We start from the raw sequence: 13527 nt of genomic DNA, 5'->3' as shown, positions 1-13527 counted from the left end.
AACAGAAAAGGGGGACAGAAATCCCTGCCAAGTTGAAGGGACTGACTCATACAGCAATTGCTATGGGGAGATTTGGGGTTCATCCCTTTCACACCCATAGCGCTCGCTTCTCTTAAGGTGGGGAGATGGTTTGCAATGTGTTGCTCCCAGAAATATCCTCCCTGAATGAATCCTTCCTGCAGCTTTACGGCAGGTGTCAGTCAGACATGCCCAAATGCATGTTTGCAAGACCTGTCCACACAGAAATAATTTCATAACCTGCAGATGTCAAGAACCAAGACAAAATAATACAGCACACACCAGGTTGAATGTGGTTAACTAAGTTGCTTTTAGTTTATTAATTTTACCCATATACACAGTTGGTTTTGAAAACACCACGTGAAAGAGCCAGGACAAAGTGTAACAAAATGGTACGGGAAAAGGTTTCAATATGCAACGTGCCAGTGCACCTACTGTGTTTTATACATACTTTACACTGAATACCAAAAACCCCACAGTTTTCAGAGGAAGTATACATTTTATTTTGAACTGGCAAATTTAGTTTATTAATATGTAAAAAAATAAATCTACAATAGCAACAGTGCAAACACATCAGAACTTGCATGGCATACAGAACACAAATGAATAAAAATTATTATACAAAGGGCCCAATGTTTCCTATGGTACTGGCTGTGACATGTACAAGAAACTGCAGGGTGAGGAATAAACTGCAACGTAAACAGGAAGATGAGCTGCATATTACTGGTTCTGTCTTGTACGGTCTCTCTATTTCAGGGGGTAAAGCTGTCATGCCTTGGATCTGCAATTAAAATAAAAATTGATCAGAGCTTCGTCACATAAGATTAGAAATCTGTATTTTGCTCTCTAACTACTTGGCAGCTTGCATGAGAATCTATTGTTAGTTTTGTACTGGGGTTGTGACTCTTACTGTGGAGACATCAAGCTCAGTAAAAATATTAATATATTGCACGCCAAATGATCAGCCAGTGTGCACATCCGTTGTTCTCAGCTCGGGAACAGCTGTACACACTGGCATCCTCTCCAGTAAAGCAAGGTTAGGCTTTTGTTGGTTGATTTGTATGACCTTATTTTGCTTTGTGGGATTGTTCAGTTGGTTTGGTTTTTGTTTTCGTCTTTCTGGCAGATAAAAATGGAAGTTTACAGTGCTAGAGTGCTATAGGGATATCGGATGATATTTGAAAGCGTTCATTTGGACATACAAGGCTTACACTTGCATGTACAAGGCAGTTAATTGTGCACACATTTATTTCACAGAATCACAGAGTGGTTGAGGTTGGAAGGGACCTCTGGAGGTCATCTGATCCAATGTCCCTGCTCAAGCAGGGCCGCCTACAGCAGTGTCATATTTCTGTATCTTGAACATTTTTTACTCTTCCCTTAGAAATCAGTGCAATTTTTATGGAATTAGACATAACTACCTGCCTGTCCTGGCTTTGACATGAAATTGGAGAGATTTGGGTACGCCGCTTGGCTATGTTTTTCCTAAATGTACTCCCTACATGTTAAAGAAAAGAAGCTATGCAAAAAGCGAGCCCCTACACAAACATTTTTGAAAGTTTGAATGCCCACCTGCACAGCACGTGCTTGCTTTGGGGTTTTTCCATGTTGCAATTATCCTGCACTGCAGAAAAAAAAATCTAAATATTGACTTAATCTTAGCAAACACAACACAAAGCTAAACCTGATCAAGGGACCACCCCTATAGAAGGATGAAGGTATTTTCAACTCACTTCCTCTGCTTCAAGGTTTTCCTTCTTGTAACAATTCACGGATTTTTTGGCCATTCAGGTTAAATCTGTTCTTGATTTTGATGAGGATGGCCAATTTAACGTAAAATCACTAATAAGGGAAGGGAAAGGAAAGAGTCTTAATCTTAGCTTTGATGAATACGCCCTAGTCATTTGAAATAGGAAACTATGATTAAAAGGAAGAACTAAGCACTCACAGTTCCAGTGAGCTCACTCTTTGACTATGTTCTTTAAGTCATAAGTATTGTTCCTTCATCCTGTAAGATAAAGGGGAGCAGCATTTTCCAGAAAGCATACCATTTTAAAAAAAAAGAAGCCTATCCCCTCCTGATAAAATTTCTGTGTGCTTTTCATCATCTTAACTTGTCCTCTGACAAATAATCAGTGAAAGAGTGGCGACGCAGCTGCTATCGGCCAGCAGTTGCAAAAGTCAAGAAGTTTAACCAAAACTGGTGAATAGTCACGTGTACTGTCAATAACTACTTCTCACAGATGGTCTGCAGTGGGACAAATATTAGATAAAACCAGAACCTCTTTGACTACTTATAGCACACAGTATTTCATTGACATCCCATGGGCAGAACAGTCTGATCGATGTTGGAAAGAACCGGGAACGCCACTGCAGGAAGGGCAATTTCTCCACCACCTGAAAGCACTGTGTGACCCGCTACGAGGCAGCGTGGGCTGTTTTGCAGGGTGAGGAGAATGAGGCAAAGGTCCTTTCCTAAGAAGTATTTCATCGGTAGTATCTGGTATCAGCTCTGTTAGGCTGGCCTAAAATCATGGTAGGAGATAAGCCAGTACAATGAGACAATCTCCCTTTCTGAGCAGAAAAGCTCAAAAAAGTAAAATGGAGTCTTGAATTTGGACTCTGTAAAGGAGTTCAAGAAGCAATATATATTTTTCAGCATCTCCTTCAGGGATGATACTACATGCACTAATAGTTCTTTATAAACACTAAAGATGACAGCTTTTTCCCAGCAGTCCTGTTAAAATACCAGTAGATATTTAGAATAAATAATAACTTACTATGGAATTATTTTTTATCTTACAGTTTTTCTCATCAAGAGAATTGAGAAAGGAAAACTATAGAAGATAAAATCTTCCAAAGGTGCACAAAGGAAACAGACAATCCAAATGTATTTTTTTTGGCCCAATACTATAGACATCTCTAAGACACAAGACCAACAAAAAAGCGAACAAAGATCCAACAAAGAGATATTGGAAGAGTCCTCATATAACTTTAGGTAGTCTAGATGCCTGAGTTAAGAAGTTAGATTCTTAAGGCTTCTTTAAGCAGTCAATAAGCTTCCCCCTACAGAGTGACTCAGAGAAGAAACCTGATTTAGGGATTTTGAATCATCCATCGCAAGACCCTAACATAAGTCCCTGACAATGGATGCAGCCAAGGGAAAACAGCTTTCTAACTTGGTCACCTCATCTGGACACATACGATTACTCTCTGATCAGTCCTAGACACTGAAAGACGCCATACTCCTATTACTGATCCCAGGCGCTGATCAAAGCTCCAACTTTTCCATTCTTTTTAAATACATCTAGAACTCGGGTTAGGTGAAAGCATTGATAAAACATTCTCATCATTTGTTATTGTATGTAAATGCAATATAGCCATGTAGACAGTCTGAAGACATATAGCCAGGTACTTACTCATACGCAATGAAGCACAGTAAATCACATTTGTTTCATGGCATTGTTGCCTCCTTTTCAACACTTAGACTTACCGACCATTCTGCATTATCTGTTTTTGAACATCTCACGTTCACTGGTAGTTTAAGCACAAGTTCATTATAGGAGAGACCCTCCGATCTGGACCATTTGAATTTGTTCATTGCATCCATAAAAGACAGGTTTTTATATTGCTTAGGACTCTTGATAATGAACGGCCAAGTCCTAAAGAAAAATAAAGAAATAGATTTTAAAAAACAGATAAATACCATCAAGTTGGAACTGAGGAGGAAAAGCTTTTGGAGAATCTACTCAGAAAAACAAATGTACTATTGACATGTATATTATGCCTAACTCACAATCTCAGCTAAGTTCTCTGCTACTGAAAACTGATGCAGTTGCATTGATTTTAACAGACTTATAAAAGTTTGTCAGCAGTTTAGGACTTGCTGACAGATGCTTTTAGAAATGAAGGACTTTAAGTTAAGAAAAGGAATTACATTGCTCAAACTGAATACACAGTTTGAATACAAAACAAATCTTCTGTTGTAACTTCTCAAAAAACCAAACCAAACCAAAAGCCACACCCTCTACTAGGCTTAGCAGACAGCGTTGTAAAGAAACCTTTGCCATTAGAAAGCTGCTTCCAGATGGTTCTGCCAAGCTCTGGTCATAACTCAGATAATAGGTCAAAACTCAGCCTGGCGCAGGAGTTGCTCTAACATGCGTTGGTTGGCAGCAGTGCCAAAAGATCAAATGAGAATCACTGGTGTTGTGGACGTTGTCTTTTGGCATGTCCCTACATGCCGGCTGCAAGGGGACTTTTGGCCAGGGGTGGGATAGAGACCTGCTGCGCTGCTGTGAGAGATCTGACTATTTGCCCACATGTGGGAATCCTCCCCATGAACAAGTGGGGCCAATCCCATTCCCCACCAGCCAAAGATGTGGAAAGGGAAGGAATGAGATTTCTTGTCTTTCATTTGGTAAAGAAAACTAAAAAATAATAACGAAGGAAAATTAAAAAAAAAACAGCTAAAGAAAACCTTTTCCATTGTTCTTGCTTTCTCCTTGTATGACTCTACTGGGATGAAAGGAAACAACGTGGTGGACGGGTCAAGTTTTTAAAAACAGAAAGTCCAATACAACTAGTGGAAGGATGAAAGTAGCTAAAACTTTATCTAAGTAACCTAATTAACACTTTGGTTGGAGCATGAGTTATCTTTTCAAAGCACTTTAGACAGATCTGTGTAATCTTGCAGTAGGCTGTCTCCCACTTGCTTTGGGTAAAGTGCTGCCTATGCCAAAGTTCTGCTCTACTCAACACCTAGGCACGGAGGACATAACTTTAATCAAGCACCTATTTTACACTGTTGTGGCCCAATTGCTTTCATCTCAGCTCCTCACGATTTATACCACTGTCTTTGCCACCAGACTGAGGAAAAAAAGAGTTTTAAAGTGAGCCACAGTGCCTTGATCCTGCTTCCAATTTGCCTTCATGTGCACGTCAAGAGAGACTTTAGAGGAGTCAGTGAAGTAATTCCAGTGTAAGACTGACACAAGAGAGATGAGTATCAGGTCACATATCCTTAGGCTGACAGAGCTTAATGAAACAAGAATTGTGGATTAGGTCATAAATACTAGAGGCATTAATAATCTCTTCTTCTAATTACTATTCCATTTGCGGCAGACAGTCTGCATACTTACTCTATTCAAAACATCTTTATTTCCCCAGGCCAAATGTGCATTTTTTCCTTAAGTACAGTTATCATGAATGAACACTCAAGAGAGCATACATTTGTTAGAATATTTTCTTTCTAAGCTCAGAAAGACTCTTTTAGCTAGGACTAATTTAGAAACTGTGTTCTCCCTGTATTAAAAGAGATTTTAAATAGAAATAGTGTGGAAAATGAAGTAGACATTTAATGCATTGTGACTTTCTTCAAACTCTTCTTCCTGGATATAAATTTCACAACTAAGACCAGTAAGCCTGTACATCAAATTACTTTGTAATAATAGTTTTATATGGTTTTGTTAAGATAAACTGTATAAGGAAAGACAACTTTAAAATTTAAATGTGACACACTATTAGTCTATCCATTTTATTTTAAAATCCTACTATTACCTTAGTTTAGTGCAACTAGCAATACAAATATAATTCACCTTTCACCACTAATAGTGCATTCTACTTTCTATTGTCTGATTATTTTTCTGCATTTCATTCATTTGGGAACTTTCCTCTTTAGACTATTCCCACTCTGTTTACAATCACTTCCACTGCTGATCTGCTGTTGAGGTGCTTTAATTTTAAGCACTGTAAGGAACACTTAAAAACTTAAATACGCTATTTATTGATTTTTATATATTCACACACATTTATCCTGTCTATAGTGGGCTTCCTCCCGCCTCCTACCAAAATTTAAATTTTATGTTAGATTCTGGAAATCACTCTTGCTTAGTGAGCAATAACGTTGTGCAGGTCATCCCACTGACATTAAAGGGCAGAAAAGCCAGATCCAACAACACACTGGGAAGCATTTTGTTCTCGCTGAGGATTCTCATGATGAAGGACAGCAAGACTTCTGCTGACTTACCGGACAAACTGTAACACCTTGTTTAAAATTCACCAGCCTGTGGTTTACCCCAGCAGTCAGATGCCAGCTGAATTGCACGGACCTTCATGGTAGTTGTTATAGATCCTGAGTTCCCTAAATGGTAACAGCCCCCACCCCTCGCCATTCACAGAGGGGATATTTAATATTTGTGGAGCACTGAAGTAGACAGATCTTACAACAAAACGATATCACCCCTTTTGAGCTGAGCAGCAGGCCAATATTCAGATTCTTGTGGCTTATTTTTATTAGGAAGAAAAACTGATGAATGAACTTGGGGTTTTTCTTTCTGACACGGATTTACATCTCAAAAATGTGCAGTGTTCTGCTTCCCTGAACAGCAGGAGTCCAAGACTCCGGAGACAGCGTCTTTGCACGGAATTGCAAGCCCCTGCAGCCAACAGTTCACCTAAAAAGCTCTTTTCTTCCTCTTCGTTAGATTCCTACCACCGGTTCCATGTTTTTCTCTCTACTTACCCTGCATATCATCCTCTGACTTGTTATTCTTCCAAAGCCTCCAATTCTCTCATTTCTCTCCGTCATGGTGCTTATCTACCATTTATCTTTTACTATGAACAATTTAATATTCTCTCAATCCCTCCATTTCCTTTCTAACTTACAACTTCTTCCCCTTTTGTGCATTTTTGTCAGTGTCACCGAGACAGTGTTAAGCTCTATATGTGAGCAACAGTTCTAGGATCTGGTTGCACCAATTGACTTCAGCAGAATTACTGACAACAAATCTACCCAGGGTAATTTGATACCCATGCTCCCAAACTCCCTTTTCAAAATTATCTGAAAAACTGATATGTTTTAATAAATCGATAGATTTGAAACATTGATATGACATTGATACAGTCTTTTTACAGATGGTTGTGGTAGAAAAAAACTGCTGCGAGAAATATTATTTCTTTAACAGAAGAAACTGCTTTTTTATTAAAAAAAGAAGATGCAAAATAATTTGGCAGGAGAAATAAGTAGCAGCACAGCGTATTGACCAAAAAGAAGTGGCATGAGTGACCCTGCAACATGTTGCACTACCAGAAAGAAATAAAGGTCATATAAAAATGACCCTGTAATCCCACAGACAGAAATAGAGGTGCTACGCATATTCATAAACATTTTACTTACCTAACTGGTCTATAGATTTCCTTAACACCAATGAACTGGAGCTGTTCCATTATATCTGGAATACTTGCACATCGGGTGAGGTTGATTCTCGGGTAGTAGAGCAGATACGACAGGCACATTTCATTCCTGGTGCTCAGACCACCCTGAAAATGAGATTTTGTCTTTTAGTCAAGATAGCATTGGAATCCCACAGATAAAAACACTGATTATCATTTATATGCTAATGAAATGGGTATCAGGAGGCCCAATTCAACAGGTTTATCTTGCACACTAGGTTATCAAGTAGCAAGAAGTTACTACATAATTAATTATAAAATACACTGCAAGCTCAAGCAGTAGCTCCCAAGCTTAAAAGATGCCAGAAAGAACAACTATCAATAAACTAAGACTCCTATTATGTTGAAGAGTACTATCTGAGAAGTTTAGGTTTATTTTCAGCTGTCTCTAAGGTACTTATATCTACTATGTTTCAGAAAAAGAGCTTCAAAGTGGAGCAGATGTAGAAAAAATCTGGTAGGATAATTAGTCTGTTTAATAAGAAATTAAATGAGCTTTGCCTAGTAAAATGGAGGCCGGGATGGAATATGTATCTATATGGACTCTCCTTGTAAGTACATATGCAGATAAACAGTAAGAAAGAAAAGTTATTTAAGTTAACAGAAACTGTTGACTCAAGAACAAATGAGCACTAACTATAAAATAATTAATTAGAGTAAGATTTTTAACTAGCAGAAGAAACAGACTCTTTCCATTGAGAGCCATGGGGCAAACGACTGATTTAAAATCTATCTTGGTAAATATGGACAAGATTATGAGCTGCATGTTCCTAAATCCCGTGTGGGAACAGTTCCACAAATCTCACAGAACCACAGGAATAGGAATGGAGAAGACAAAACACACGAACCAAGGGCCAAGAGCTAGTGTGGTCACCACACAGGAAAATAGGACAAAACCTCAAAAGCCTTCATTCTCACTCTTTCGCTTTTCTTTATGTACCTACTGCATGTGCCCCACATGCAAGCCATGATTCAGGGAGAGGTATCCCTGTGCTCTCTGGATGCCAGGAACAGGTCTTCCTTGCCGAACAGAAACCCCTCAGGTCTCACCTCCCGGAGATCTAGATCCAGCCCCTCCCGAGGAAGCGGGATCAGCCCCTGGTGAAGGCTGGGTGCCGGCAGCTACGTCCCTCCCATAAACATAGTAGGTCTCTCATCACTCTCTGGTTTCATAGCCAGATGGCACAGTCCAGCTCATGTCCCAACAACCCGATCTGCTTCACCTCCAAAACCAAGTGGCCACATTGCAATGGCCGGTGCCTGGCCTCTGCTAACCTAAAAAGCCGTGTTTGGGAGACCGTGCTCTGCCATGTGCCAAACCTGAGCCGGACCCCCTTGACCCCAAAGGGGATGCTCACCCCCTGGCCATGGCCCTGCCTTGTCCGCTGCTGTGGACATGCACCCAGGGCTGCGGCACAGCCGCTTCTTGTGCCTCGGCTGCAAGGGCGCGAGGGTACGGTGTGGGCTCCTCCTGTGCCACCCCAGGGGCAGCAGCTGTCTGCGAGGGTCCCTGCTGCTGGAAAACCCACCGCATGAGAAAGGTAATGCACAGAGGCTCACTGCGCCCAGCCTCCTCCTCCCAGCCCGAAGGACCTGCGTTCTGCCTGGATTCTACGTTAGGCACAAAAGCAAGTGGTCCCATCTTGGTCACGGCATAAGTACAAACCAATACGTAAGAACTGGCAATTACAACTTCGGGGAAAAATGCGTAGCAAGTTCATAAAAATAATTCATTAGAATATGCAGAATTGGCATGTTAATACATGTTATGAAGAAAGCACTCCTTATGCTAGTGAAGTCTGATTTTTAAAGATCTTTTATGAGCTGGCTTGCTTATTTTTATAAACTGGTCATATGAATGCCTTATGCAAGAGATCAGACTATGATCATAATAGTCCTGATGACTTTAAAACCTAAGAATCTATGAAAGGAAAGATAATACATAATTACGTGCACACAGGCATTAGCAAGTAAGTTCACACCTTTTAATTGCATTTTATGAAAAAGATTTTAGTCTCCAATATTATCTGTGTACTTATTTTGATCCATCAAAACTTTTCTTACCCATGTCATGCGAATTCGGTCCACAGTACTGTAGTGACATTCTGTGATTAAATTATCCCCCTGAAACACAAGATTTAGGAAGTTCACAGTTCTGAAATTTATCAACACCAGCTTCAGGTAACCACAGATGACAGCAAACACTTAAGAAATAAAGATCAGAGCAGTGGATAAGAGTTTCTGAAAGAGCAAAGGATTAGCTAATTGGCGTATGCTAAGGCCTTGGCACATAATATTCACATTATCCCAGATCCTCAGGGATCCCCCATGGATTTAAATGGAGTCTTATTAAGAGTCTGGTCTGTTTTTTTAAAACAGCAACGGAGGTGCCCAGTTATAATCCTATTTTCAGGAAAATTATATATGTAGACGTTGCATACGCATGATTCTTGCTCCAAAACTCATCCAGTGCTACTTTGGATAGCTTTCCCCAGGCTAATTGATCCTGCCAACTTCAATAGAAATACTTGCCAAATGAGGAAAAGAAGGTTTTCCACATCACAATAACAACTGTTTATCTGCCAAGCCTGGGAGTAGAGGAGTGGCAAGCAAAGACTTAACTACATTGACAGATATGTATGGGAAAGGCTGAATACTTACCTTCTCAAGTACACACAATTAACTTTTTGCTGTCTTGACAAACTGATCTACAGTTTGGTAGCACCTTTATTCCCTGTACCTAATCAAATACAAATCTCAAAAGCACCATGATAATCAAGTGGAAATTAAAATATTGAGGAACATAGTCAGATGTCAAAAACCTGATATTTTTGGGCAACTTCATATCACAAGGATGCCAGAGGTTTATTTGCTTTAGTTCATTTTTTTTTTGTATCAGCATCTTCCCTTATCACCCACTGTATTAATCTTCCCTGAAAAAATCAGATCACCCTTCAAAGGTTGAGAATTTCTCCTTTCCTGCGGGCTGTCTCGTTGCCAGATCAATGCTAGCACTAACTGTACTCCAGGCTGCTGGAAGAAGGTGCGTCAGCCTCGTGTCGGCCAAATGGAGATGGAGCTTTCTGAAGCAGCGTGAACTGGCACAGCTTCGCGGCTCCCAGAGGGAATATGCTGGTTCCCACCAGTGAGGTCTCTGGCTTTCATGGCTTACAGACTGGATAACAGTCACTAAAAGTGTTCCTTCTGTGAGATTAGATCTTTTGCTCCCAAATTCAGAAGAGAGCGCTAGTACATGAAGAAAAATAACCTGGACTCCACAAGCTGAAAGAAGGGTACACCCTTGGAAGAGCTGGCAGAAGGAGAGAATAACAAGAACTTATACGAAAATTTTTAATATTAATAATTGATTGATTAGACTGTGGACTGAATTACACCAGAATGATGTTTGTAAAGCTGTACTGGTATTTTTGCATAAGATGAAAACAATAAAAGGCATGAAAAAGGCTCACTTCAGAGAAAGAATTCCTGCTTCTACTCGAGCTGTCTTTTTTAAGTTGCTGATACTATCAAATACCTCTTTTAGTCTTTCTGCTGTCTACTCCCTTTTGTTCTTGAATTTTAAGAGGCCTTTCTCTATAATCTGCGTGGATTTTCCTAAAAATATTATAGGCCTCTCTACAAACCTGTCATCTTCTGCCAACCCTCTTCCTAAACCCTTCAACACTTCTTTCCTGGAGGAGGTAACACCAGTTTGTCTTTGAAGTCCCCGTGCAGTACAAGCAGTTGGACTTCAAAGAGTAAATGCTGCACCTGAACATCCATGTTTTGCTGTAGAAATTAAATTAGAAAGCTAGCATTTTAGCTTCTTGCCTTTAAAGGACAAATATCAAAGTATCCCAGTGTGGGAGAAGAGACATAAGAGAGAAAGGGACTTGAAAAGAAGCCTGGAAGTTTAAACCATGGGGGTCCTGACCATACTTGAAGTTCAGTCATTCCAAAGGTCTTTCCAGCTCCCTTCCCTTACTGGCTTCAATCATAAAAAAAATCCAGTTGTTTGTTATTTTGCATCTGACCAATTCCATCAAGTAACGGCCTTGTTCACATGCACCCGGACAGGCACTTCTCCAGCTGCTCTGCTGGTCAGATCTGGAGCACCCAACCTTTGCAGCACTAAACTTTCTGTCCTCAGGCCAAAGATTCTAGAATAGATGCCAGCTAGAATTAACAAAGGTTGAGTGAATAATTTTTAAATGAGTGACTCAACGAAAAAAATATAGACTCTTTTCAAGCGATACCGATGGATAGCTACTGCTTTATAATATAATTGCAGTTGGGATTTTTCTAAAAGATACATTACATTATTCTCACAAGAACAGCAGATAGAATTGCATGATTTCTTCTTCCGAAGGGTTTTGTTTACTCAGTGAAACCTCATGTGGAACATGAGCACAGAGTTTTACTCCCAACAGCAAATAAAAATGTGAAACGAACAGAAGAAGACTTGGCTGATCTGTAGACACATGTTTGCAAGGCTGGATACTTGCTGTGTGCAAATACTCAGGATGTGCTATTGGCTCCAGCGGCTCCATAAAGCCACATGGTGGTATTTCCATCCTTCAGCTGGCTGGATGCACAAAGATGGCACAACCAGGCGCACGTGTGATTTTATAATCTGCTTTACTCAAACATTTATAACAGTAAAGTTCAGATCAAGTAGTCGTGGACACCAAATGCACCCAAAGAATAGCTTGAATTGGTGGGCCAAGCCAGTTCTGTGGTGTCTCCTGAGACACTGCAACTTTAATGCGTTAGTCACTCTGCGATAAGTGGGAAAATGAACAAAAAAATGAACAAAACATTCAAAAATTCTGTAGCAAAATTAATCCTAAATGTGAGTAAATGTTAGGCACACAATCTCTTCAACACTTTCAGGGAAAGAATTAAGAGTGTCGTACTGGCAAGATGGTTCTTTCTTCTTTCAGATACTGAAACTCCTGGAAGTTGAAGTCAAACTCATCGTCATAAGCAAGCAGCTTCTGCTCCTCGCCGTTGTGGAAGTGGCGCATCCGGATAGCTCTGCCAGCAAGATGAGCATGAAGAAGTACTGCAAACACATGAATCCCAGCAGGTCTCTCAGCACCTAAAGCCTGGCCAGGGGAAACCAACACCATCAGTGTGCCCAGGTGCAACGTAATGTAATGCAATGCAATGTACAAACTAAGTGAAAATATATTAATAAATGCATTTTACATTCCCTCAGTTTACAGCAAAATGCAGTCTGGAGCAAAAACAAATCTATATGTGAAATTAAGGTTTTATATACAAAAAAAGCTTGGGTTTTTTCTGCATTTTTTTTTTAATAAAAACATGTTTTGACTCCTAATGCACACACTTGTTATGAAAATCAACTGGACTGCAAATAATTCCCACTAGATTCAGACTTTCAAGGGTATTATACTAAAACCTGCACATTATTTTACTGCTATTGGCTGATACTGCTGAATGTGGATGTTTATTTATTTATTTATTTATTTATCATCAATATTGTGCCAAGAGAAGCACTTTAAATTAAGAAGCTGTAATTATAATATGCTTTACTTCACATCTTCAAGTCAACTGGTAGTGAAATACTATAGGTTTATATCTGAAACTTTTTTCCAGTTCAAAAACATTTTAAAATTAATTTTTCCAAATTGACACATATCTGACCACTCCCATTCTAGCTGAGATCTATGGATCTGAACTTTTGGTATGCTAAACTTTGATTCTTATTCAGAGCCCAAGCTAGAAATAATCTGTTATCACAATACCTTACAGGTACAGCCTTAAGGTCAGAAACCTCACCATAACAGATTCCTCAAGTGTTTTTAGGCTGAGAAATGCTATGACAATATGCAACATTTAACACCACCAACAAATCTAAATTCCATATCTAATTTGCCCTTCACTCCAAACCACATCATAACAAGCATTGATTCAACCTTTCTCTATAAATGACGAAGTATATGAGAATCTCCCGTGATACATTAATCACAGATTTTAGACAATGCTTCCATTATCTGTAGAGATATTTAGATTATCCTAATGTAACCAAGTGTTTAATGAATGCATAATTTTGTACTTTGGGCCATACAACAAAACAGTTTCAGGTCTTTAGCTTCTGTGGTTGGTCTAAGAATACCTTTCAGGCTTTCACTTCACTATTAGGAGCCTTTTACACATGCACAGATCTTAATTAGTCTCTCTCAACATTTTTCCTGGGCTAGCTATTCCAGGCTATTTATAGCTTTGCCATGGAAAGCAAGGTATGCTTAC

At 39.6% G+C, this 13527-nt stretch overlaps 1 protein-coding gene across 1 annotated transcript in view; it reads right to left on the bottom strand.

Annotated features, from left to right (window-relative positions):
- Positions 1–316: 316 nt before the first annotated feature.
- Positions 317–13527, bottom strand: part of MOXD1 (monooxygenase DBH like 1) — a 52264-nt gene continuing 39053 nt past the window's right edge. Inside the window, exons 8-12 of the mRNA XM_009281584.1 lie at positions 12168–12359; positions 9316–9375; positions 7196–7338; positions 3512–3680; positions 317–799 (exon numbers count right to left, since the gene is read on the bottom strand). Coding sequence (XP_009279859.1) covers positions 635–799; positions 3512–3680; positions 7196–7338; positions 9316–9375; positions 12168–12359 — 729 coding nt within the window. The 3' untranslated portion in view covers positions 317–634. The remainder of the gene's footprint in view (positions 800–3511; positions 3681–7195; positions 7339–9315; positions 9376–12167; positions 12360–13527) is intronic.

This window comes from Aptenodytes forsteri, unplaced genomic scaffold (assembly GCF_000699145.1).
Source record: "Aptenodytes forsteri isolate BGI_AS27 unplaced genomic scaffold, ASM69914v1 Scaffold82, whole genome shotgun sequence".
Classification (NCBI taxonomy): Eukaryota; Metazoa; Chordata; class Aves; order Sphenisciformes; family Spheniscidae; genus Aptenodytes; species Aptenodytes forsteri.
Note: the sequence above shows the minus strand (reverse complement) of the source record. Positions and strands in the feature narration are given on the sequence as shown.